The sequence below is a fragment of the Heptranchias perlo genome, chromosome 17, assembly GCF_035084215.1.
Source record: "Heptranchias perlo isolate sHepPer1 chromosome 17, sHepPer1.hap1, whole genome shotgun sequence".
Classification (NCBI taxonomy): domain Eukaryota; kingdom Metazoa; phylum Chordata; class Chondrichthyes; order Hexanchiformes; family Hexanchidae; genus Heptranchias; species Heptranchias perlo.
Genome location: NC_090341.1, coordinates 41,365,000 through 41,391,435, shown reverse-complemented (window position 1 = coordinate 41,391,435; position 26,436 = coordinate 41,365,000). Strand labels below are relative to the sequence as shown.

The following is a 26,436-nucleotide window of genomic DNA, read 5'->3' as shown; positions in this document are numbered from 1 at the left end:
AGTGAGAAATCAGTATGCATCCAAATGTGAATGAAATCCTACTGTGAAAATACAGTATCATCACACACAAGTCTGTAATCATAATTTACAGCACGGATATACAGTGATATATGAAGACCCTCATTGTACTTAAATATTTGCTACATCAGCCAATTACTTCAATAGGCAAAGCATTGAAACTATGCAACAGAATCATTTTGCTGATGAAGAAGCTTCATTCGATTCTTCTCAAGGGCAATTAGGGATGGGCAATAAATGCTGGCCTTGCCAGCGACGCCCACATCCCATGAACGAATAAAAAAAATCTGAGGAAGGTGACCTAATTATTTAAAAATCAATTAGAAAACATGTCGTCAGTTTGTGCCATTTATTGTTGCCATTCTCAATTACTGCCGCACAGAAGGAATAATTTGTGCTTGGATTAGAACATATTGTTCAGGAGCATTGGCAGAAGTGATGTTACTTGCCTTTTGGAGTTATGCCTCCCATCAATAGCTGATGCTGACCTCTACAAACCTGCGTGATGTTTTGATAACAAGAAATCAACAAACAGCCGAGCCTAAGACAGTGTGCTGCAGGGTGAGGAATTTAATTCAGTGATGCTAGGCTGTTGTATGGCCCAAATCACAGTTTCTAACTACAGACAAAAACTGAATTCACACTGAGCAGGTGTGCAATTTTATTTTGCAGCAGAGTCAATTTGAGCAGCACCAAAAAATTAACACAACTCCAAATAATTTAGAACAATTGCTAATGTGCACAGAAGTGAATTAGCATCTGATGTAGCGATTGGCATCTCGTACCAAATGAATTGACATGCTCACTTCAACCCACTTTACATCTGTGCTTAAAATATTACTTATAACAGTCTCAATTCTACTCTTATGTTGTCTCTATGCATAGAGTCAAACTAATTAGAGAACAGGATCAAAACTTCAAGTTCCCAAAAGAATAGTGTTGATTTAAAAAAAGAAAAACATTGCTGTGTTGTTTTTCTGCTGATCCCGTGGAAACGGACTGTTTATTATTGCCACAGAATTCGCCTTTTCACATTGGACTTAACATTTTCATTTTATGTCCACTTTCAGTTTGAAACTGGGCATTAGACCGCCCCATCATTAAACCTGGGCTTGGTTACATTATACAAACCAAACTAAGAGCAAATGATTCTCATATTTGCTGAGGTTGTGGAGAGCCAATTTGCACTGGCAGGACTAAAACTAATCCCGCTTCCTTTCTGGGAAGTCGGGTTTCATCTTGGATCGCTGTTATGACCTCAAGATATATGGGCGTACACACCTAGCATATAAAAAGCACTGACAGTTATGAAGTGAAAACAAAATCTTCACTTGGCAAGAGGAGCTTATTACAAAGATGGCATCGGGACAATGAAAAGCAGCCCATGACTGGTCAGATTGCTATGAGATCTGATCTAAAGACCACGTTTATACTGAGGTAAGGGAACTGCAGATCAGGCTGCAAATTCCCAGTTACTGGGGATTTTAGTTAGTCATTCTGAGTGTGATTGTGAGTCAAATCACTGATTTGACCCCTATTTACACCCCAACTTTAGCATTGCAGAAGGTGTGCACCACTGATGTTGGTTGTAAGTGCAGCCTGAATGAAATGGCTCTCATCTTGTTCAAAGAAAGCATCTGCCCTGTCTGCATAATTCAAAAATAAAATTATGACACATCTGCCAATCAGCATTACTGCTCCAAACAGTACCATCCCTTTTGTTAATGTTCCTCCACTAATAGGACCCATCTGTCAATCAGCCCAGTATGCGCTAATTAAAATTTGCATAATTACACAGCTTCAGAAGACGAAATTTTAAAAAAAGCTAATCAATTTAATGCCCTTAAAAAGTACTGATTCAAAGCCTCAACTGTTTCTATTGTTGTTTCATAATGCTTTTGTGTAAAATGTCATAAAGATTCTTATTGATAACAACAGTAACCTACAGATTTTCTGAAGAGTCACCAGATGTGCTGAAACATTATGGAATTTTTTTTTAGCTTTTCATGTATAACTATAAGTATTTGAACTATAATTCAATCAGACCTGAGTAAAGATGAATTTAGTCCTTGGCTTGTATTCATCAACACCAAAATATGGTTACAGGAGATTATAATTTGGTGTAATTTATGACATGGATTGTGAAACAAAAGAGAGAATGGTATTTTTCACAGAAAAAAAAGTTGAATTTAAGGGTAATCAATATTTTATGGAGTACTAACTTGAAATTAATGACTGATGCTACACTATCTTGTTTCACATCTCTTCCCACCCCATTCAAAGTCTCTATCCACCTCTCTCCTTTCACACTTTACCCATCTCTCATAATCCCACAACAGGCACAATTCCAGTTTCCTGTGGTCTAAGCATGCATTCAGAAAATTAATTCGGGAGCAAAATCTAATCTGCAAACTGCAGAAACGGAAGTATTGGCTCAGAAAAAATATATATATTGCTGTTTTGGACTATTTTTGATATCTCTACAAAATTTGTTTCAGTCTAAGCTCTACTAATGCAGGCAAAATAGATTTATCATTTTATGTCCAATTGCAAATTACACTTCAAAAGATAAGCTTAGTGAATTGCCATCTCTTGTCTGTAGTTAAGTCTCTCACACACACTCAAAACCCATGTAAGATCCTTTTTGCCTCAGGCACATGTCCTCTGTAGTGAAGAGGCCTCAACAGTGGTGGCATGCAGTATTTAAAGATTTTTTTCATTTAATAACGCTTGCTGTATAGCTCCACTTCTTTTGATTTTTCTTCCTAGAAGCAGAGAGGGCAATAGATCTGATGCGTGCAAGGCATTCTGAGGCACTGTGAATTCCGAGAATTGACAATGCTCCAGAATTCCTTGTAAGACACAATCTCATTACCAGAAGTGGGCACAGTTGTGAGGGGTACTATGCCAACAGATCCCTAATTAATGTTTAATTTCAGTGATGTATTTGTGATGGTCATATCATAAATTTGACATTAAAGAATAACAAGATGTATCTCCTTTTTGCTCCCTGCTTGACCTTGTGAGAGGTAGAAAGAAAAGTTAAGGCGGATAATCTCAGTACAATTCTCAATTAACATGAATTAGCAGGACAGAATTACTGTAAAATTTCAAAACAGCTTGACAGGTCGAGCACAGATACACACTCTGTTGGCTGGACAGGATAGGGAATGGAGGCAGAAATATGAGAGAAAATCCCTTCCCACTATCCTAACTGGCTCTGCACATTTATGGTGTCTACTTTTGCCAGACACTCAGCTAAAGATCCTAGGGGTGGGATCCCTGACTGTGAGAGAGTATGTGTTGGGCTTTTTCATGAGATTGAGAAACCCCATTTCTGTGGGAGCTGGGACCATCATGGAGGTGAGGGAGAAATTATTAGGAATGGATTTCACCTGTGAAGGACTGCGTATTAGAGAATTTCTGAATCAGAGGGTAGATGGGCAAGAAGAAGATGAAGCAAACTTGGGCATCAATAAAAAGTTGACTGTCAGGCAGTGGATGTGAACTAAGGCAAGATAAGAAAAGCTAAGGATGAGGAGAACCATCTGACCCTTCCAGCTTATGCCTCTATTATTGCAACTCACACAGCTTCACAACCAACTGCATCTTGAGCTCCCCAATTCTTTGGCTACACTATCTTATCTGGTAAATCATTCCAAACAATCATCCTTTGAGAATTGGTTTTACTGAGATCTATTTTAAATTTACTAATTACTACTTGAAATTGATGTCTTCTTGTTCTAATTATAAGGCTGATCTTAAATTAATATCTGATCTTAAATTAATATCCTTGGTTCACCTTTTCTATGCCACTTAATATTTTATATGTCTCAGTGAGGCCACCCCTTAACTTTCTACTCTAGATTCTAGAGCTTCAGGTTCTCTCGGCTTTCCTCATATCTCAACTTATTTTTACTTGGGATCATTCTTGTTGTTTTTCCTTTGAACCTTTCCAATACATATAGTTCCGTTTTGAAGTATGTTAACCAGAATTACACAGAGTATGGACAATTCTGTGATGGTATGCTCATGAAGCAACTCCTCACATGACCCATGCAAGTGGACAGATAGGCCTCAGTGTATTTGGTGCTGAACTATCAATTCCATGAGGACAAAGTATTTCAAGATTTTTAAGTGGCATTGTGTACATGCCTCATTAGCCCCATAGAAATTATATAAATTGATGCTAAATGGTCCCACTGCAGATTCCCCATGGTGTTTTGCAGCACAGTTTTTTGATTCGCTGGGCACTCGTGTAAAATGAACTCTAGGAAGTCAAAAAACTTGTTGAAGAACTATACCAGTTACAGTTAGAATATCCTATCAGTGAGAATTGTATTCTGACTTCAAAATTTACTAATTAGCTGAACTTTATGCACTACTATTATTTATTTTTGCTGTTTTCTATTAATTGAGCAGTCCTACTGGTACAGACCTCCATAAGCATCATTTCTGTTCTCACCACTTTGCCCTTGTAGCCACAAGTAGTGCTGACCATGGGTATTCCATTGGTCCTGCAAATGGCTGTCCTGAGGAGGAAGAAAAATTCCTGCTGTGCAGTGCTCTGAAATGGTGGGCACCTGACAACCACCCTAGGAATTATATGATATGACCTAGGCACTTTGGTATGGAACACACCTTCCTTTGATGACTACATTTCAGCTGGGAGGCAGTCACCAAGTTATGCCATCTACCTAAACATGACCTTCAGACAACCGAATAATGCAAATGTTTGTAAGATATCTTGGCAGCAACCACGATGCTTCCACTTTCTGTCAGTCACTGGTGCCACAACTCTTTGAAGGAGCAGGTTGAATGGACAGATAGCTGCTTGAGATTCAGGGATACTTCATGCTGTCCTGGAATTCCCACACTGATACTAATAGAAAATAGGATGAGACTCATGCCTCCACCTGAATGATCATGGAACATACCATAAGGATGTTAAAGCGACATTTTTCATGTCTGAACAGATTAGGTGGGACTCAGGGACTATAGCCCCGAGAAACAGTAGAACTTCGCTGCAGCCCTGAGAAAGTATCGAAGATCATTCGTGGGTTCTGTGTTCCACACAACTTCACCATAAGAAGAAGGGGGCCAGAAGGGCTGGAGGGTGAGACTGCATTCTTGGCTGCAGAGAAGGAAGAGGGAGAAGATGAAGGATAAGTGATCCCAACTGATGCACGCCCAGGCAGACCATCGTTATCAAGACTGATTGACAAAATCTTTAGTTAAAAGGAGCTCTGCAGCATTGACAAGAGCAGTATTATGCACCTCTATTCCACTCACCCCATCTAACATGCTGGGTCAAATATTCCCTGCCTTCACCATGATCCCTACATGTTTGGCTCCAGTCATATATATGTTCATTCTGGCCAAAAAATCATTCTCAAACATTTCAAGGAAAGTACAATCAGTTTATTTCTCTACTCCAAATGTCTGGCCTTGCATCAGTGTTTGCTACCCTGGATGCTTGCCCTGAGTGAAAATGTACAATGTGCTTTATCTACTTCCTAATCTCCTGTTCTTTCTAAGTACTACCTCAGTGGGGGAAAAAGCATAGCGGGACACTGCTCCTCAGTGAATCATCTATGGCAAATGCTCTGTTTTTGCTGGGTCATGAGACAGTCCTACCACAAGTGCTAGCATCTTGGCATCTACACTGGTTGGTTGCAGCTGTTCCCAATCTACCTCTTCTGTAGCCCTCTGAAGGGGTCAGCTGAGAGGGACAGATATGTCCCGATTCTGAGAAGTGAATTCCTCATTCATCTCTCCTGCTGCTATGTCCCGACTGTATGAAGACAGAACTTTGGCAGGCACTAAAGAGTGTGAAGCCTGCTATCAAAGTCAATCTCCCACCCTCTGTCAACCAGAAGTAAGAACCTCTTGTAAGTTGGAGCTCAAGGACTCAATAGTAGCAGACATTGTTTTGGCAAACAAAACTGCATCAGCGCTTGGCCCTCTATCCTTGGGCCCTGGAACTGTCACTCACTCCATAGTGCTTTCCAGATTCCAAAAACCTTCATGAATGGTAACACAGATGTTGGAATAGCACCAATGTATGTTCTCTGCCATTTCATGCAGGGAGCTCAGAAGATTCTCCAAGGACTACATGAAAAGCATCTGCTGATCAATGAGAGCAGCTCGGTATGCAGCCCCTTTAAAGTTCGAATCTATGGGTTCCACAGCAGCTGCTCTTATTATCTAAACCTTTCCTTCCTCCTGTTGCTGCGAATCTATGTACCTCCTCAATGATGCTCTCCCTATTTAACTCACCCAAAGTGATGTATCTGGACTGATTTTTGTGTGCTTTGGAGCACTTGACAGGTGCTAATGTGATGGGGCTGTTTCCTCTTCCTCCTCCTCCTCCTGCCTGGTGCCAGAATCCTCATCTTGGAAGAATCCCACACAAAGAGAAAGGGAACAATTCTTAACATAGGGTATGCAGCCAACAGCTGTGCATGGGAGATAATTTAAATTATTTGTTGATCTTTTGTGGTGTTGCACACTGTGTGACAACATGTACAGTTTTGAAAAGTTTTATTTCCATATTCTCAAAGAACATCATGACAACAGATCCTAAAACAATGGATGACAGAATCTCCCATTATAATGACATGGGGATAAAAAATGAACAGAATAAAATGGAGAACTTAAATTATAAGGAAATGTGTAATTGGCTTTGTTTGATACTATTATACAATTGCTGGGGGGCAGATGGGGCTGCCTGTTAATAACTGATTGAGTATTAAGTGCTAGCAAGAAAGTAAGAATAAAGCAAGCCCTTACCTTGTGGGTTGGCACAAAGCCTCCAAGCTTGGCTTCCACACCAATTTTTTGGAGGGCCTTCTCCTTGTAGCAGATGAGGCATCGCAGGTTAACTGCTCCGCCACCAGTGCAAGTTGTCTGCTGATTATTATGTACAGCGGCCTTCTTTGAAAAAACACTAGGAGGTAACACAAGGGACAACCTATGTTGTACCTGTTGATGAGCAGTAAGTAATTCTAGAAAGCATTTAGTGAGTTGCTGAGAAAACATGACAAATGTTTTTCAGTGAATCCCTTTGGGAGCCGCCAAGTTGGAGGCACAGCTTCAGATATTGAGGAGGTTTAAGAAGTGAAAGGTGAGGCCAGTGTTTTACTGGCTGCATTGCAATATGGAGACTTAAGTTAAAAGAAAATGTTTTGTTGGTTTGTTTGACAGTCAGTGACTAGGGCTCTGTATATGCCTTTTAAGTATACATGCATGAGGTCTCTTTTACTTGATAAGTGAGCAGCAGGATTGGGCAGATCATCTCCACATTATCTATTTGCACCACTCCAAAAATGATGCTATTAGCTCTTTGGTACCAATAACATAACAACACCAATAAACTTATCAAATACGTGGATGGATTTCAAGGACATTTTTTAAAAAATTCATTCATGGGATGTGGGCGTCGCTGGCGAGACCGGCATTTATTGTCCATCCCTAATTGCCCTTGAGAAGGTGGTGGTGAGCCGCCTTCTTGAACTGCTGCACTCCGTGTGATGAAAGTTCTCCCACAGTGCTGTTCAGAAGGGAGTTCCAGGATTTTGACCCAGCGACGATGAAGGAACGGCGATATATTTCCAAGTCGGGATGGTGTGTGACTTGGAGGGGAACGTGCAGGTGGTGTTGTTCCCATGTGCCTGCTGCTCTTGTCCTTCTAGGTGGTAGAGGTCGCGGGTTTTGGAGGTGCTGTCGAAGAAGCCTTGGCGACTTGCTGCAGTGCATCCTGTGGATGGTACACACTAAAGGTGAGAATGATTTCTCCACACAATACTGCAGGAAAAGCAGTTGATGCTGTATTGTTTAACTCCCTCCAATAGAGCCAAATAAATATCTGGGGAATTGGTTTGAAGTTGCAAAGTATAGTCTGAGATGATGGGTGCTGGAGCTAAAGGGAGGGGATGAGTATCACCTGTGGAGGCAGCTAGCCAAGGTTGAATGTGAAGCTGAATGTATGTTGTAGAGTTTGTTTTGATTACTTTTCGGAAATCGGGGGGCATTCAGTCAGGTCTTCAGAAAATTAAATAGATGGGTTAAAGTCCACAATAGAGCAATTTATACATGGAGAAAGTGGACTTGATGGGCTGAGGAACCTTTCTTTTCCACCATGCACTCTTATATTCTAGAAGCTGGCAGGTTCTTGTGTTGCCTGAATCTTGCCTTGTGAAATGCTTCAGTAAAGGTTTTTGACGGACACTTAGTGCTTTCTCTCATGAACAAGAAATATTAAACATTGGTATTTCAGAAAGTCTAACAGCATTAAATAAACATTACTGCCGTCAGATATTAGAAACCTGTGAAAATGACAAATCAAATACTTGGTATCAGCAGGAGCGACGAAAGTGTCATTTTCCAGGTCATCATAGTTTTGTGAACAGCACATAATGAGTACTTTCTATGTTTGTGCTTCCACTTACATAGCTAATGTCTGCACTCAGAAAGGCTCGCAAATCCACAGCTCCATCTGAATGCATAATATTGCTATTCAGCCAGTCTCATCAGAGGTAGTATTCACAAATTTATTCACAGATAAACTAGAAATACTAAAGATCGGCAAGACAGTTTTTCAGATGCTTTTGTCAAAGTTTGTTGAATAATACAAATCTACAAATCTGCAAAATCTAAGACCGTATCTCTGAGTTGTCAAAAGTACTGCATGGCCTCTTTGTTAAAAATACTTGGAACTTGACTTAATATTTACATGTTTCTGAGACACAAAAATAGTTCAAACTTTTTATACAAATGTAAGTAAACAATAATTTGGTAATTTTATTTTTATAACAAAGGATCTCCATAATCATCGATAAATGAAGTGCTGAGCAATATAGACCAGGAAGGTTTGAGGTTCCATGATTGTGCAGACTCTTATGTGTGAAACGTGCACTTGACTGGGATATTGGTGAGCGACTGACACCCACAGAACCATACACTATGATAGGTCATTGCCTTTAGGAGAGAAAGCAGAATACTTCAAGGTTCCTTAAATTATCACAAAATAGATACAGATAAAGAAACCATTCTTAGCTGACCCATCCAAAAAGACCTTACAGTTTCTCATCCCTCACAACATTCAACTGTTTTTTAAATAATTCCATAGTTTTTCCTTCCACAAGCCTGCCTGGAAGTCTATCCCAGGTGTTAATCCCAGGTTTTAATCTGTGGGATGCCTTGAGATATTTTTCTACATTCAAGAGTCTATCTAAATGCAAGTTGTTGTTGTTGCTGTTGTTTTTGTGCCAAAGAATTTGTCATCAGTCTAAATTTGTCTTGGTTCCCCTTGTCCTGTTGTCACAGCTTAGTTTGAGATAGAATTCTGGCTCTCCTGCAATTGGAATAAAAGGATCCATCAGAGGGACTGGAAGGGTTACAGAGTATTATTTACAAGTTCATGTGTAGTTCAGTCTAAGGACCAATGTGAATAACTGCCTTTGTCTGATAGCCCATAAACCAAACATTTTTGGTTGATCTGCAACCTGTTGACCATTCCATAAGTATGAATCTGTCTCCTTTTTAGTTTTATCAATTTATAAAAAGCATCTTCCTTCGTAATATGTGAAGTGGGCTTCTCCTCAGATTAATACACTAAATTGTAGCCAAACATGCCCAACTACTTTCACCATAGACATTATTGAGGCAGCTCTATTCACTTCTCAATAAGTTGGACTTCTTCTTGAACTTTTCTGAATTCATCAGTCATCAGAAGATACGACTTGAACTTTAACTGGAGCAAATTAACTCAAAAACTTATAAAAATAGACTTTTGATAGTGATGGGAAATAGGCCTATTGGCAGGGACAAGCTGAAATGAGTCACAAAATATCTCAGTAATGATTTGGTCTTTACATCTATTGCCTGAACTGGATTTTTAAAATTTATATTTTTGTAATGTTAGATTCAGAATTTTGAGTCAACATTAAGCCAGCAGAACTGAAACCAGGCTAGTTGCCATGGTAATTTTAAATGTTAATTAGCTAGCCAAAGAATAACAGTTGGTCCCTCATAGCCATCAATGTTGCTTATGTAAGTTTCTGTGGCTTTAAAAAAAATGAGAACCTCTCCCCCCAGAGAATCACTGACAGGCATCTGGGACTATCGGTGAAGATTGTTTTCATTTAGTGCTGAGACGCAACCATTCTGGGCTAATATAAACAGCGAGAGTGTGGTGTTTGCCCATAGTTCTAAGGAATATCTAGAATTACATAGAATTTGCAGCAAAGAAACAGACCATTCAGCCCAACTGGCCTATGCCGGTGTTTATGCTCCACACGAGGCTCCTCCCACCCGACATCATCTTACCGTATTAGCATATCCTTCTATTCCTTTCTCCCTCTTGTACTTATCTAGCTTTCCCTTAAATGCACCTATGTCAGTCACCTGAACTACTCAATGTGGTAGCAAGTTCCACATTCTAACCACTCTCTGGGTAAAGAAGTTTCTCCTGGATTCCTTATTGGATTTACCAGTGTATATCTTACATTTATGACCCTTAATCTTGGACTCCCTCCACAAGTGCAAACATCTTCTCCATGTCTCCCCTATCAAACCCCTCCATAATTTTAAACACCTCTATTGGGTCACCACTCAGCCTTTTCTTTTCTCGAGAAAAGAGCCCCAGCCTGTTCAGTCTCTCCTGATCGTTATAACCTCTCAGTTCTGGTAGCCCCCTTGTAAATCTTATTTGCACCTGCTCCAGTGCCTCAATATCCTTTTTTTTAATATGGGGACTGGACCAAATGGCTTGGTTTGCAACAGGGCCTACATCTAGGGAGACACTAAGGTTGAATCTTAACTGCTTTTACTGTGAAATCTGTATTCTGTTCATTCATGAACTTTATTTAAAATAAACTAGTTTATTTGTTTTGAAGTTGTGCCCATCTCAATGATTGCTTTCTGCTCCACCTTCCATAAAGAGGAGAGTGCCTACGGCAGCATATTAGATTTTTTTTTATTTTTATTTTTTATTCGTTCACGGGATGTGGGCGTCGCTGGCAAGGCCAGCATTTATTGCCCATCCCTAATTGCCCTTGAGAAGGTGGTGGTGAGCCGCCTTCTTGAACCGCTGCAGTCCGTGTGGTGACGGTTCTCCCACAGTGCTGTTAGGAAGGGAGTTCCAGGATTTTGACCCAGCGACAATGAAGGAACGGCGATATATTTCCAAGTCGGGATGGTGTGTGACTTTGAGGGGAACGTGCAGGTGGTGTTGTTCCCATGTACCTGCTGCTCTTGTCCTTCTAGGTGGTAGAGGTCGCGGGTTTGGGAGGTGCTGTCGAAGAAGCCTTGGCGAGTTGCTGCAGTGCATTCTGTGGATGGTGCACACTGCAGCCACAGTGCGCCGGTGGTGAAGGGAGTGAATGTTTAGGGTGGTGGATGGGGTGCCAATCAAGCGGGCTGCTTTATCTTGGATGGTGTCGAGCTTCTTGAGTGTTGTTGGAGCTGCACTCATCCAGGCAAGTGGAGAGTATTCCATCACACTCCTGACTTGTGCCTTGTAGATGGTGGAAAGGCTTTGGGGAGTCAGGAGGTGAGTCACTCGCCACAGAATACCCAGCCTCTGACCTGCTCTTGTAGCCACAGTATTTATATGGCTGGTCCAGTTAAGTTTCTGGTCAATGGTGACCCCCAGGATGTTGATGGTGGGGGATTCGGCGATGGTAATGCCGTTGAATGTCAAGGGGAGGTGGTTAGACTCTCTCTTGTTGGAGATGGTCATTGCCTGGCACTTGTCTGGCGCGAATGTTACTTGCCACTTATGAGCCCAAGCCTGGATGTTGTCCAGGTCTTGCTGCATGCGGGCTCGGACTGCTTCATTATTTGAGGGGTTGCGAATGGAACTGAACACTGTGCAGTCATCAGCGAACATCCCCATTTCTGACCTTATGATGGAGGGAAGGTCATTGATGAAGCAGCTGAAGATGGTTGGGCCTAGGACACTGCCCTGAGGAACTCCTGCAGCAATGCCCTGGGGCTGAGATGATTGGCCTCCAACAACCACTACCATCTTCCTTTGTGCTAGGAATGACTCCAGCCATTGGAGAGTTTTCCCCCTGATTCCCATTGACTTCAATTTTACTAGGGCTCCTTGGTGCCACACTCGGTCAAATGCTGCCTTGATGTCAAGGGCAGTCACTTTCACCTCACTTCTGGAATTCAGCTCTTTTGTCCATGTTTGGACCAGGGCTGTAATGAGGTCTGGAGCCGAGTGGTCCTGGCGGAACCCAAACTGAGCATCGGTGAGCAGGTTATTGGTGAGTAAGTGCCGCTTGATAGCACTGTCGACGACACTTTCCATCACTTTGCTGATGATTGAGAGTAGACTGATGGGGCGGTAATTGGCCGGATTGGATTTGTCCTGCTTTTTGTGGACAGGACATACCTGGGCAATTTTCCACATTGTCGGGTAGATATTTCAGTAGCTGGTATTCCGAGCATGAGTTCTGTGCTATCATCCCTGGATCATGCTATCATTTAACTAGATATTGGGCAGTAAAAGATGCTGTCCGGATCATTGATGGAACATGGTTCCATTGACTGAACTCGAGAAGGTATCTAGCGCAAACCAGAAAATTGCAATAATCACGTTCATGAAAAAAGCAAAGGAACAATGGATGAAAGGTGCAGAGTGAAAGTAAATATACATTAATGTTTTGTGGAATCTGCTGCCGATATCTGCTCTGATTCAGTGGTGTCACGCGTTCCCTTTGGCGATCTGGTCAACTGCTTCTTACGGAAGTTAAGTCCTGTTGCCCAATACCTACTCGCAAGGTCGTGTGACCCAAGAGTGTAACAGTGAAACTGTTGTGTTCTGGACCGGATCTCCTGGTTTTTTGCACATGTACTCATAGAACCATGGAACCACAGAAAAGATACAGCACAGAAGGGGGGGCCATCGGCCCATCATGTCCGCGCTGGCTCGAAGAACAACCAGGTGCCCATTCTAATCCCACCTTCCAGCACCTGGTCCGTAGCCCTGCAGCTTACAGCACTTTAGGTGCAGGTCCAGGTACTTTTAAAAAGAGTTGAGGATCCTTGCCTCTACCACCAATTCGGGCAGCGAATTCCATACACCCACCACCCTCTGGGTAAAAAAGTTTTTCCTCATGTCCCATCTAATCCTTCCACCAATCAGCTTAAATCTATGTCCTCCAGATCTTGAACTCTCCGCTAGGGGAAACAGGTACTTCCTGTCCACTCTATCTAGGCCCCTCATAATTTTGTACACCTCAATCAAGTTTCCCCTCAGCTTCCTCTGCTCCAAGGAAAACAACCCCAGCCTATCGAATCTCTCCTCGTAGCTGCAATTTTCAAGTCCAGGCAACATTCATGTAAATCTTCTCTGCACTCCCTCCTGAGCAATTACGTCTTTCCTGTAATGTGGTGACCAGAACTGCGCACAGTATTCCAGCTGTGGCCTTACCAGCGTTTTATACAGTTCCATCATTATATCCCTGCTTTTGTATTCCATACCTCGGCTAATAACAGAGAGCATTCCATATGCCTTCTTCACAACCTTATCTACCTGTACTGCCACCTTCAGGGACCTGTGCACATACACTCCAAGGTCTCTCACTTCCTCTACCCCTCTCAATATATTCCCATTTACTGCATATTCCCTTTTACTGTTTGCCCTCCATAAGTGCATTACCTCACAATTCTCCAGGCTGAACTCCATTTGCCACTTTTCCGCCCACTCCACCAACCCACTGATATCTTCTTGGAGTCTACAGCTATCCTCTTCACTATCAACTACACGGCCAATTTTTGTGTCGTCTGCAAATTTGGCAATCATGCCCCCTACATTCAAGTCCAAATCATTAATATATACCACAAACAGCAAGGGACCCAACACCGAGCCCTGTGGCACACCACTGGAAACGGATTTCCATTCGCAAAGACATCCATCGACTTTTACCCTTTGTTTTCTGTTACTGAGCCAATTTTGGATCCAGTTGGCCACATTTCCCTGTCTGCCATGTGGGACCTTGTCAAATGCCTTACTAAAATCCATGTGACAACATCCACTGCACTACCCTCATCAATCCTCCATGTCACTTCCTCAAAGAATTCAATCAGATTTGTAAGGCATGACCTTCCCTGAACAAATCCATGCTGACTATCCCTGATTAAACCATGCTTTTCCAAGTGACAGTTTATCCTATCTCTCAGTATTGATTCTAATAGTTTGCCCACCACTGAGGTAAGACTGACCAGCCTATAATTGTTTGGCCTTTCCCTAGTACCCTTTTTAAACAATGGTACTACGTTTGCAGTCTTCCAGTCCTCCGGTACCTCCCCTGTATCTAGTGAGGATTGGAAAATGATCCTCAGAACATCTGCTATTTCCTCCCTGGCTTCCTTCAATAGCCTAGGAAACAATCCATCCGGCCCTGGTGACTTATCAACTTTCAAGGATTCCAGTCCCTCTAGTACTCCTCTCTCATTATGTTTACCGTAGCCAATATTTCACACCTCTCCTCGTTAACTACTACGTCCGGATCATCCCTTTCTTTTGTGAATACGGAGACAAAATATTAATTTAAAACCCTACCCACATCCTCTGCTTCTACACACAAATTACCCTTATCATCCCTGATAGGTCCCACCTTTTCCTTAGCTATCCTCTTGTTCTTAATGTCCTGATAAAACATCTTTGGGTTTTCTTTAATCTTACTAGCTAATATTTTATCATGCCCTCTCTTTGCTTTCCTTATTTCCTTTTTTACGTCATCCCTGTACTTTCTATACTCCTCTCGGCTTTCTGCAGTATTTAGTTTTCTGTGACAGTCATAAGCTTTCTTTTTCTGCTTTGTCTTGCCCCGTATACTTCTAGACGACCGGGGGCTCTAGATTTGGCAGTGCCACCCTTTTTCTTTGAGGGGACGCGTCTGCATTGTACCCGTAGAATTTCACTTTTTAGTGCCTCCCACTGGCTTGCCCACTCCTTCAGTCTCAGTTACTACTGGGTGAGGCGAAGTTTGATTCAAATTGTAAGATGCTTTATTTCACAATAGCTAAAACATACAGAAGTACGAGAGAATCATTTGATGCCATCAATGCAACTGTTCGCGTACTGCTACACAATTAAGAACATGCAAGCCTGAGCCCACTCCAGTGAGTTATCTAACTCAAAAAGCACAATCTTTGTGTGCCCCATCCTATTACCCAGCACTTGGTTTCCTTCACAGCCTTCAGCTGCTCGACTGCCTCTTGGTGTCTGTGTTCAGATTTTTAAAAGCCTCTCTCACAGCCCCTCACAAAGATCCAAAAAAGTTTCCAACACCAAGGCTCAAAATTCTCCTGTGTCCATTTTATTTTCATCCCTGTCAACAATCATTTAAAGTTCTCAGTAGTCTCTAATGTTTTATAGGAAGGCAATAGATAAAATAATTTTCTAAATTGTAGGAAGGAAAGTTGAAGCAAGACTAAATCATTTATATTTATAGTTGATTTGTGTTTCTGCTGTGATTGATGATGCACTTATCAATGAGAGAAGACTTTGATAGCAATGGTTGGCAACTGTTGTGAAGTAATCAATAAGAGGGGCAAGATTCATGTTTCTGGCTGATTCTTCTTCTGACCTTGAATGGAAATGAAAATACTTGCTTTAGGATTGTTGTACAAGAGTATAATTAATTCTGTCAGGATTCACCCAATTGCAAATTGCGATGGTAGATAAGTTAACATTGCAATCAAATCCCTTCTCCACTTTAAGAAAACAACCATGACAGCAAAATCACTTTTCTTCACAACTCATTGATGTTCAACACTTTTGTAGATTATCTACAGATCAATTTTCTTTTATGAATAACTTTTGGTGAATATGATAAATAATGAGATTTTCTGAAGATAACTTACAAATATTTTCTAAAAGTCTTGAGCAATATAATTGTGATGTTTTCACACTTCAATTGATCTTTCAGGAGAATTATTAGAAGGGCTGATTTTTCCAGGCTCTTCGGGTGCATTCATATTATAACTAGTGTCTGTGTGAGGTGGTTTGGTGGCCTGAATGCTGCAGTTACGGTGTAAATGGAGCGTGAATCCAGAATCAGGATCTGGCTGACACTGGATCGAAGAAATATGAGACTCCCAGAGGAGGTATTATCACTCTGCTTCGCTCCAGAGTTATTTTGGGACTTGAATTTACATTTCACAATTTTAGCATTGTTTCAAAGCTGGAACTTCTTCACACTGAGGTAAAATTTGTCATTTGAATGCAACTTACCTTAGGAAATAGAAGCTGATTTTAAAAGGGCACTGTGTAGCTGAGCAGACTAATTTATATGCCCTTCTTTATTAGCTGAGTTGAAAGTTTATAGCAGGAAATTATTGAAAGACTGCAACACCTACAGAATTCACTGGTCTTCAGCTATCTGTTTTAAGTATGGGACGAAAACATATATTTCCTGTTTTTCGTGTACCAAAGCAAAACGTTCAGGAAACTTTTACAAAATCTTTGAAAATGTATTAGATATTTGACCTGTAGTCTGATCAGTTAGTATTTTTAGAACATCGAACCCCAGCAGGACAGATAACACCCATTGTGTCCATGCCAGCTCTTTGCTAGAGCAATCTAAAACTGACCTTACTGCCCAGTGTCTCTCCCTATAGCCTTTTATCTTGCTTTGATTCAAATATTCATCCAGTCTTCCCTTGAAAGGTGCAAATGTAACTGCCTCAACCATTCCCTGTGGCAAACCTCTGCGTAAAGAAATTTCCCCTCACCCTCTTCGTGACCATTTTAAATTGAAAGCCCCCCTCGTCACTGACTCCAAATTCAGAGCTGCTCAACTCTGGGGCAGTATGTTCCTGGCTGTATATGCTGCACCACGGCCAGTAGCTTTTTTTTTACAGGGAGTGACACATCTGACTCAGATCTCAGGTTGGTCTGTAAGGATGTTCCCCATTGTAATTAATGAAGCTTCTCCGATATACATTCAGCTTCTGTCTATCAGTGACATCACAGCATTTAGCATGAGACAAGAAAACTTGACATGACAATTTTCCTTTGAGGTAAAAGAAGGTTGTGAATCCAAGCCCCACTACAGGGTATGAATACATAATCTCAACTGACTGTCCAGCGGAGTACAGAGTAAGTGCTGTACTGTTAGAGGTGCCACCTTTAAGATGAGATGTTAAACTGAGGCACCATCTCAGGCGGTCGTAGAAGATCCCCTGGCACTTTTCAAAGAAGAGAAGGGGAGTTCATCTGGTGTCCTGGCCAATATATATCCCTCAACCAACATCACTAAATTGGCCATTTAACTCTTCGCTGTTTGTGGAACATTGCTGTGTACAAATTGGCTACCACATTTCTCTACACTACAACATTGATTGCACCTCAAAAGTACTTCATTGTGCTACATAAATGGAAGTCCTTCCTTTCTAAAAAAAATTCAAGATTTAAAAAAATTGCTGAGGCATATTTTTATCAGTGTATATTTGTAAATAGAATGGGGAAGTGAATTGAACAAAAAATACTCCTCTTTGACTTTCCCTTTCAGCAATGCCCCCTTTCCTTCAGACATCCTTTGCCCACACTGCAAACTACCAACTGCAAATGTAAACTTAGTATTTTTAGTGTCTTAGATTTTTCTGTTCACAATATTTATAAATGACTATTTTGAATAATGCATCAGTCATTTCATTAAATGTATTAATTTGGCTGGGGCTGAGGAACATTTTCTGTCTGGCTACGGCTATTTAAAAGTAGGGTCTAGTACTGTACACGTTTTATGATGTGCCCAATAGTGTTCCATAGTTCCAGACACAAGGTAATTGCTATGTCCAGTTTCTTTTTGTTTTAAAGTTTAGACTGAGACAAGTACCCTAAAAGAGAGAAAATAATAGATTTTTCTGGAATCTGGTGGAAAACCTGCAGCCAGACTTTTCATTGCCCTAATAGCTAAAATAAGCAATTGCATTAAAGCAGCAGCAGTAGCAATCGAAGCAATGAATGTGTGTCGCTGAGTGTGGAACAATGAAAAAGCCTGAACAGAATTTAAACTGAAAAAGGAGAAAGCTTCAGTGAAAACTGGAGCATTTAATCAATGCTAGAGCTACTGTTATTATGTACTATACCCATGAAAAGTGGAAGACTTTTTTGTTGAGAGAGAGAGAGACTGACTGAGATGAGCATTGTACCATTTATTCACAATGGTATCACACACAAGTGATGCAGTGCGCTTCAACATGATACATGTCATCATGTTGTATGTTTGCAAATGACCAGAAAAAAGAGTTGTGATTTTTGTTTCATGAATTGGTGCCTTTTTAGACTGCAAGTCCAGGAAAATGATTTATCCTGCTTGAACAGCTTGTAAGTTTACAACTTGCACACTATGACAATGAAACAAGCACTAATATTATGCATTAATATTATGCATTAAAGCACTGAATAACCAGAAGTAGCTTTATTATTGTAACATTAGGGCGTTGGAGCGAGTTATAGAACAAAGAGATCTAGGAGTACAGGTTCATAGCTCCTTGAAAGTGGAGTCACAGGTGGATAGGGTGGTGAAGAAGGCATTCGGCATGCTTGGTTTCATTGGTCAGAACATTGAATGCAGGAGTTGGGATGTCTTGTTGAAGTTGTACAGGGCATTGGTGAGGCCACACTTGGAATACTGTGTACAGTTCTGGTCACCCTATTATAGAAAGGATATTATTAAACTAGAAAGAGTGCAGAAAAGATTTACTAGGATGCTACCGGGACTTGATGGTTTGACTTATAGGGAGAGGTTAGACAGACTGGGACTTTTTTGCCTGGAGAGTAGGAGGTTAAGGGGTGATCTTATAGAAGTCTATAAAATAATGAGGGGCATAGATAAGGTAGATAGTCAAAATCTTTTCCCAAAGGTAGGGGAGTCTATAACGAGGGGGCATAGATTTAAGGTGAGAGGGGAGAGATACAAAAGGGTCCAGAGGGGCAATTTTTTCACTCAAAGGGTGGTGAGTGTCTGGAACGAGCTGCCAGAGGCAGTAGTAGAGGCGGGTACAATTTTGTCTTTTAAAAAGCATTTGGACAGTTACATGGGTAAGATGGGTATGGAGGGATATGGGCCAAGTGCAGGAAATTGGGACTAGCTTAGTGGTATAAACTGGGCGACATGGACATGTTGGGCCGAAGGGCCTGTTTCCATGTTGTAACTTCTATGATTCTATGATTAACCCAAAATTACAAATATCCAAGTTTATTTTTATTTATTTAACATTGATTTTTAAAAGCATTGCCATTCTAGGTCCTATACTGACCTTGTTCACCCTGTTATCCTGTTTCTGTAATTCTAACTTGAATTCTCCCTGTCCTTTTTTGGATTTGGGACCACCTTAAAAAATCAAATTGATTGGCTAAAAAGTAGCTTCGAGAATTGGCTAAAAACTGTTTTTTTTTGGCTAATTAAAAAGCAGATTGATGAAGATTGATATAGTCACATTATAGATGTGATCAGGTCAATCTTGGGTGCATTTCCATCTGTCTAGACAGGAAAGGGTTGTTGATAAATGAGTGTACTTGGCGTCAACCCACAGAGGAACAGCATGTCTGCACAATTAAACTCATTTGTGGCAAACAGCTGATTAATATGGCAAAGGAAATTCAGGTAAAATCCACAGCGAAAAGGGGGAAGTCACACACAATAGGGATACAGCAGGATAATTACAGTTGAAGTGGGCTCCCACACCCAATGAAACTAAATATTTTACACTGGATTTTGTTGTCAAAAGTAAGCATTATTAAATATTTCAATTGCAAAGGAGGAACCTGTCTGAAGATGCATTAATTACATGCATAAGTAAATACGATTTTTATATGTTTAAATGCCTGACTGTACCAATCCATGCACTGATTTATCTATAATAAATCCATTAAGTTTTAAAAGTCTTGCATCTGAGTGCACTTTCTATTCTACAATGCTTCTTGCAACAGTCTCATTTTGTTGAAACGGTAGTAAATCACAACCTGAAGAGGTAAGGAACACACAAATTAAAAGTAAGGAAAGTGACTACAAAACTACCAATGAGAAATTACTAAAGATTTATTGAAGAACTAATCCTGAATGAGCAGTCAGGAGAACCTACCAATAAAAGGTGAACTAATCAAATCACTCAAAATATTTTTGGAAAATAATTTTGTTTGCCATTTTTTCTCAGTAAATTAAATTTCTAATGTCTAATGTAAGGTTTGTATGATAAAAATGGAAACAAATACAAATTCCAAAACAGCACAATTGAACTTAACTACAAAATTGTCTATTGTGTCTTTGAGTACCTTCGTTAATGTTTTTATTTGAAGGCCACAGCCTCTCCCAAAAGCCTGGGTTTGATCTTTGTATTTTTACCCACTGCTGTGAATTTGCAAGTTGAAGGCAAACTTTGCATTCTGTGTATATGCATTGTGTACATTTCCCAGATGCATCAGTGGCATTTCACCAGGCCAACTGTAAGAAATATCTCTCTTCAGCCTCCAGCACTATCTAGTTTGTTGTTTTTCAAAATTATTTGAAGGCAGGCTAGAGGATAAATTTCAAAAGATTTGTTCAGGTACAGTTTATATTGAACGTTTTTGTAAATAGAAAGACTGGGTGTGAGAGAGAGAGACAAAAAAACAGAGACTTCATACATGACAGACTGTATTAATTACATATCTGTTGGAGTTTGTTAATGTTAAAATTCCAAATATTTTATTACTTAGCCTTCCAAGTAGAAAAAGAAATTCAACTACATCATCCTGTAGATCAGTTAACAAGGAACTCCGTGAAATATTTGATATAAACAAGTTGCCCACCTACTGACTATAGCCTGAGAATTCCGTGTGTGTGTGTGTGCACGCACCCTCGAGAGTATATGAATGGAAAGGAGTGCTGATTAAGATATAGTAAAGATATTGTTCCAGAAATTGCGCTGAGCGACGAACGAACGTCACCCGCTGCTCGTTATAAACTCACCCACAAACTATTTGTGGGCTTTTGGGCGCTAACTTGCTTCAATGGTGAGCTGCAAAAAGTGCAACGTCCTTTCCCGGGCTTCTCTGAGATGTGAGAGCGGGGAAAAGATCTCTCTCTCCCCTCAACCAATCAGCTTGAAGTATCCTTGACAAGCCATGCAGTCTGAACACTATTCAATTAATTTGATAGCCTTGATAACGGGCAGTTGGAAAGATTATCTGTAATCACCAGGCATTGTTCTATGACTATATATGCGGTAATTTTCAATGAATCTCGACACTCACCTGACGAAGGAGAAAGCCTCCGAAAACTTGTGATTTTCAAATAAAACTGTTGGACTATGACCTGGTGTTGTAAGATTCCTTACATTTGTACATCCCAGTCCATCACTGGCATCTCCACATCAGAACCAGGAAGTGCAAGCTACAACAGTGAATTCATTATAAAATTAAAGAAAACGAAATAAAGAGAGGGAAAGAAATATCAAATTAAAAGATAGATAAAAGAGACAGAAAGAAAGAGTTCTAAAAAAAATTAATAAATGTCCAACAACAATTAAAATCAAAGTAATGAGACTCCACATTTTTTAAAAGTTAATTTTCAGTGCCGGAGAGGTTGTTTGGCAGTCATTAAAACTTACCATGCCGCTAAAAGTTAGTTTACACCTAAAAAGCCCAGAGTACCTTTTTTATGGAGAGATTAATTCGTTTCCAGCTGGGCAGTGCAGCAAGTTCGCACTGATCCATTCTTTCAGCCGGCAAGCTGTCCTTCCCACGCAGTTTTCAAACGAGCAGGGCAAATGGTAGAGTAATTTCCAGATTCCCGTATTTGACTGTGCATGTGCGCTCACCAGAACTTGCTCTTCCATTCGCCCTGAAATAACAGTGAGCCCTGTTCGCCTCATCGTTATTTGATGAGAAATTTCCGGGCTACGTATGTATGTTTTGAGTGGTGGAGTCAATGCTTTTGTGTGCTTAGAAGGAGGAAACCTTCAATTTCTTGAAGTCTATTTGTATCTAATTTTACCCTGTGATAGTGAGTGCAACGAACCAATGCCATGGGGGAATGAAGGAAGTAAATGGTTGGTAACACTGCAAAGGTGGGAAAGTTTTGTATTTCAATTGATGCTTCCTTTCACATTGCACTGTGGAATAAATATTTCTGCACTGCTGTTCCTCTGTGGGTTGACTCCAAGTACACTCAGTTATTAAAGTTTGTAAGTATTTGAAGGACAGTTGCCATCATCTGAATTCCTCGGGTAAAAGGCAAGGTGGCCTTGCCAGTTAATTTCTTCACAAGTGCTGTCTGTACCAATAGGCTTTGCAATAGATTGTGCAAATTACTATAGAATAAATTTGCATCTCTTTGAGTGGGGTCTCTCCATCCTTAGCAGGTAAAGATAATATCTGATGCAGCATCAAGCCACACAGACCAAAAGGTCCGAGGTCTTGGGGAGAAAATTGGGGGAATAAAACATTAGCTGTCAATTGTTATGCGACATCTATTATGATCACCCCTTCATTGTTATTTGTCATTGGCCTTCTTATCACCACAATCACCAGACGTTTTACCATGAACAGTGACAAGGAAAGAACATTTAGATATACATTGTATTAAAATATAGATTGGCAATGTGAACTACAGACATGTCCAAACAACGTACTTTGTTGTAATTTATTCTAGTCTCTCCATCTTTCTATGTGTAATATATTGTCAACAGTTCATTTATTGTGTAGCATGTGCTTGTTTTCTAATACAACTAATTTACAGGAAACAAATTTATTTTTTTCTGTAACAGATTGTCTACTGGAAAATAAAAAGTTTGTTGGAGAGAAGAAAACGACATGTTGAAAAACACGTCCTTACTTTCAGTGGACAACGCGGTCATGGAATGGTCCCAGGTCTAGAACCCTACAGTGAATATGGTCTGATTGTGATGGTTTTTAATCGAAAAGGTGATGGGCCTCAAAGTGGATCCATCCATTTCAAGACTCCAGAAGGAGGTAAAGAATAAGCCTACTGTAATATCAATTACAGAAGGTTAAGCAAACTTGAATATATTGTAAATTTTTATAAGTTGCTGCATGTCAAAGGATCGTACGTGGATACAATTGAATCTCTTTATGAGTGTAGATAAACAGTAATTTACAGAATAATGTACAACTTCTAATGCACTTTAGTCCTCTGTTAAACGTACTTTTCTTTCATAACAAATGACTTTAAATTACATGTATCACATGCAAAAGCGAAAATGATATTGGATCAGATTTAGGACATCACTGAATAATGCAGTTATCTTGAGGGTGCTTGTTCAAAATTCTCCTTGCAATTGAGTCGTAAAGCAGGAGATAAAATAATGATTTTGGAATATATATTAGTGATACTCTTCAAAAAAAATTAGATAATTACATTCAAAAAGGAAATAATGATGCTTAACATATTATATGCAGCCCGACACTAAGAACTATTCCAGTTGATGCTGCATATGAAATAGCTACTAACAATGATCATTGTCTGTATGAGCAAGCACACAGAGGTGGCAGAGTTGAATAGTTTGGTTCCCCTTATCTCTTCAGTATTTTTAGGTCATGTTATGATTGAACCAAGTGAAGATGTGGAAACTAATGGAGCAAATATCAATGGAGCAGTCATGAACAATTTGAGTTTTGCTGCCAGTATTATATTAACAGTTGATTTAGAGAAGGGCATGCAAAGTCAAAACCATACCCTGAAAATCAGCAAACCAACACAAAACCCCTTACAATCAGTCTTGAGCATGAGCATTATGTCAAATACCAGATGGTTAATTACGACTTAGGGTAAGTGACTAAACTCACTAAAAGTGACTAAACTTGGAAATGGCAAGAGAAACAGGATAATGATGGCAGTCCAATCATTCAGACAGCTGGAATAGAACTGGAAATATGGCAATGTAGTATGAACACCATGTTCTTCCCTTGGCTCAAGAGTTGGAGCTAATCATGGGGCAGGCATTGCAGGCTGTGTAAGAAAGTTTTGAGAGGCAGAATTGGATTTGTTGCAGTGGAACAACAATATAATCCATGTTACAATAGTTAATTTATATCATTCAGTTTGTTTATTCTTTTGAGTGCAAATATTTCTTCCTTATTGCTGCAAATGAGAGAGAAGTCTTTGCACTCGACCTTTTCACAGACATCTTCATCAGAGCAGGAGCTGTGTAAATCCTGATGCCCCAAAAGATAAACTTGTCTTCAGTTTAAGACAGCATCCAGCTATTTTAGCACAAAACATCAAATGAAACACTGCTCACCACTGTAAGGGAAAGTAATAGGGTTCAGAGTAACACAAGAAGTTCTCGTGCTACATTCCATTAGGTGACCAACAAAAAAGCATGTTTCCGAGTCAAATAAAGATAAGTATATTCGAGACCAGATAAAGAGCAGGTTCTACAGTTTCCATTTTGATCACAGAAGAACTGGGCTTTGCCTCAGTTACAGACAGAAACTTGAAAAAGTTCTTCAAAAGAGATTTTCAGTACTCATGCTATCTGCATAAGGTTCCTGTTTTTCCTAGTAGAATGATGATGTCAGAGTCCATACCCTTGCCAGTTTATGTATCTTTGTCATTCTGGTTTTTGTTATAGGAAGATCTGATTGCCTCCATTGGGGATATCAACAAATTGAACAAATTAACTATCTGTAGATGTATTAAGCAAGTCACCGGTGCCTTGTTTGTTCAAACAACCAATTTCCTCTCCTTCCCCATGGACAATTGGTAACAGCATGAGAAGGCTATGCACTTTTACAGAGTATCAGGATTCCCCAAAATCCATGGAGATTGCATCCATGTGTCCCTATGTGCTCCCTTTGCAAAATGGCACTACCTGCATGAATTGGGAAAGCTTCCACTCTATAAATGTTCAGCTCCTTTGTAACCAGCAGTGCTGGATGATGCAATCCAATGCTTGCTTCTGAGGCAGCTGTCATAAAGCCTTCATTTTAAAGCAATCTATTGTGCCATCAATATTTACCCTACACACTAAAATGGCAAGGTGGCTCCAGGGAATTCAAAGCTACCCACCAGCTGAAAATTGATATAATGAGGTGGCTTTCTTCCACCAGAATAATCATAGACCATACTGTTGCATGTTGAAGCAGTGCTTCAGATGCCTGTATAGGCTTGGGAGTGCCGTGCAATGCAGCCAAGCCAAGGGTTCAAGGATCAATATAGTCTGCTGCATGCTGCTAAGAGGCATTATCAGGGAGCTCCTGGTGGGAGAAGGTCTCCAATCTCAGCAAGGAGAGTACTAAGATCAGCAGGAGAAGTATGAAGAGGCTGTGGGAATTAATTTGTTGCTGGCTATGAGCTTTTTGGCAAGCTCTCACAGAGGAGACCTTACCCCCAACTTGAAAATGTGCTCATTGCATTCTGTCCACACCTTCTCCATGCACTCCACACTTATGCACCTGCAGTGCCTATACTCTCCTATGCAATTCCCAAATTTATTCATGACAGCTGTTCAAACATGTTACAAAACCTTAGCAAGAACACTCTTCAGAACACTGCAACGTGTCCTTTTAATCGCACTACAAGTGACCTTTTAATCATACTACATGTCAAATATGTGCCTACTTTTTGCTTCTGTGGTACTTAGCTGTTGGTAGCAGTGAGTGACATATTTCCCCTTAATCCTATTCCTGTGTTACGGTAAGAGTAGCAAGAGTATGAGGAGGCAGGCTGCTGTGTATCCATAAGAGAATCTTGGAATTGAGGTGGCCTTTGCTCCCGGCAACTGGGTTGTAAGAAGGACCAACATCCAGATCTGCTGTTGCCACAACTGCAGGGATGACCTGACCCTCCACACATAATAGCATATGCACAGGCATCAGATGGGGCTGGCAAGAGGGTCTGAAGCTGACTCCAAAATATACGTGGGCAATGTACTAAAGATCGGGCATATGCTCTTCCTTCACTGTCCAACTTCCCATTGAGGGTACGCCTGATCATTTGACATCTCGCGGAATATCTCAGAACAGGAACAGCCTTCCCAACCAGAATCACTCCAACAAATAAAGCCTGTAATAGGAAGTGACCACCCTGGGGGCAAAAACATTATGGGAAATAAACTTTTTCATCATGGCAAAAATGTTTCATTTGTGAATCTTTTATCACAGAGCTGGAGATCTCATAGGCTTGACACGAAGGGGGAAAAATTGGATAGGGCCTGTTTTTGGGCAGGAGTAGCACAATCCGCTATTACCCCACCCCCAATGGTCCCTGCGCAGGCAGGACAAGATTTTTGCCAGGCTTGAGGACTCACCTGCAATCTGCATTGGAAATCAGCGTTGAACGAGGATTCCATGCAGGTCGCACTTTCTACCAGCAGGCGGAGCTCCAATCTCTTAAAGGCAGGCTGTCTGTTAGAAATCTCTTAAAGGTAGCTGGTACCTGTTATTTGCTG

The 26,436-nt window shown here is 40.6% G+C and overlaps 1 protein-coding gene across 2 annotated transcripts in view; it reads left to right on the top strand.

Moving 5' to 3' along the window:
- chl1b (cell adhesion molecule L1-like b) overlaps positions 1 to 26,436 on the top strand; it is a 513,752-nt gene that overhangs the window by 386,669 nt on the left and 100,647 nt on the right. For both annotated transcript variants that reach the window (XM_067998921.1, XM_067998919.1), the window contains one exon: positions 22,792 to 22,996. In XM_067998921.1, coding sequence (XP_067855022.1) covers positions 22,792 to 22,996 — 205 coding nt within the window. The remainder of the gene's footprint in view (positions 1 to 22,791; positions 22,997 to 26,436) is intronic.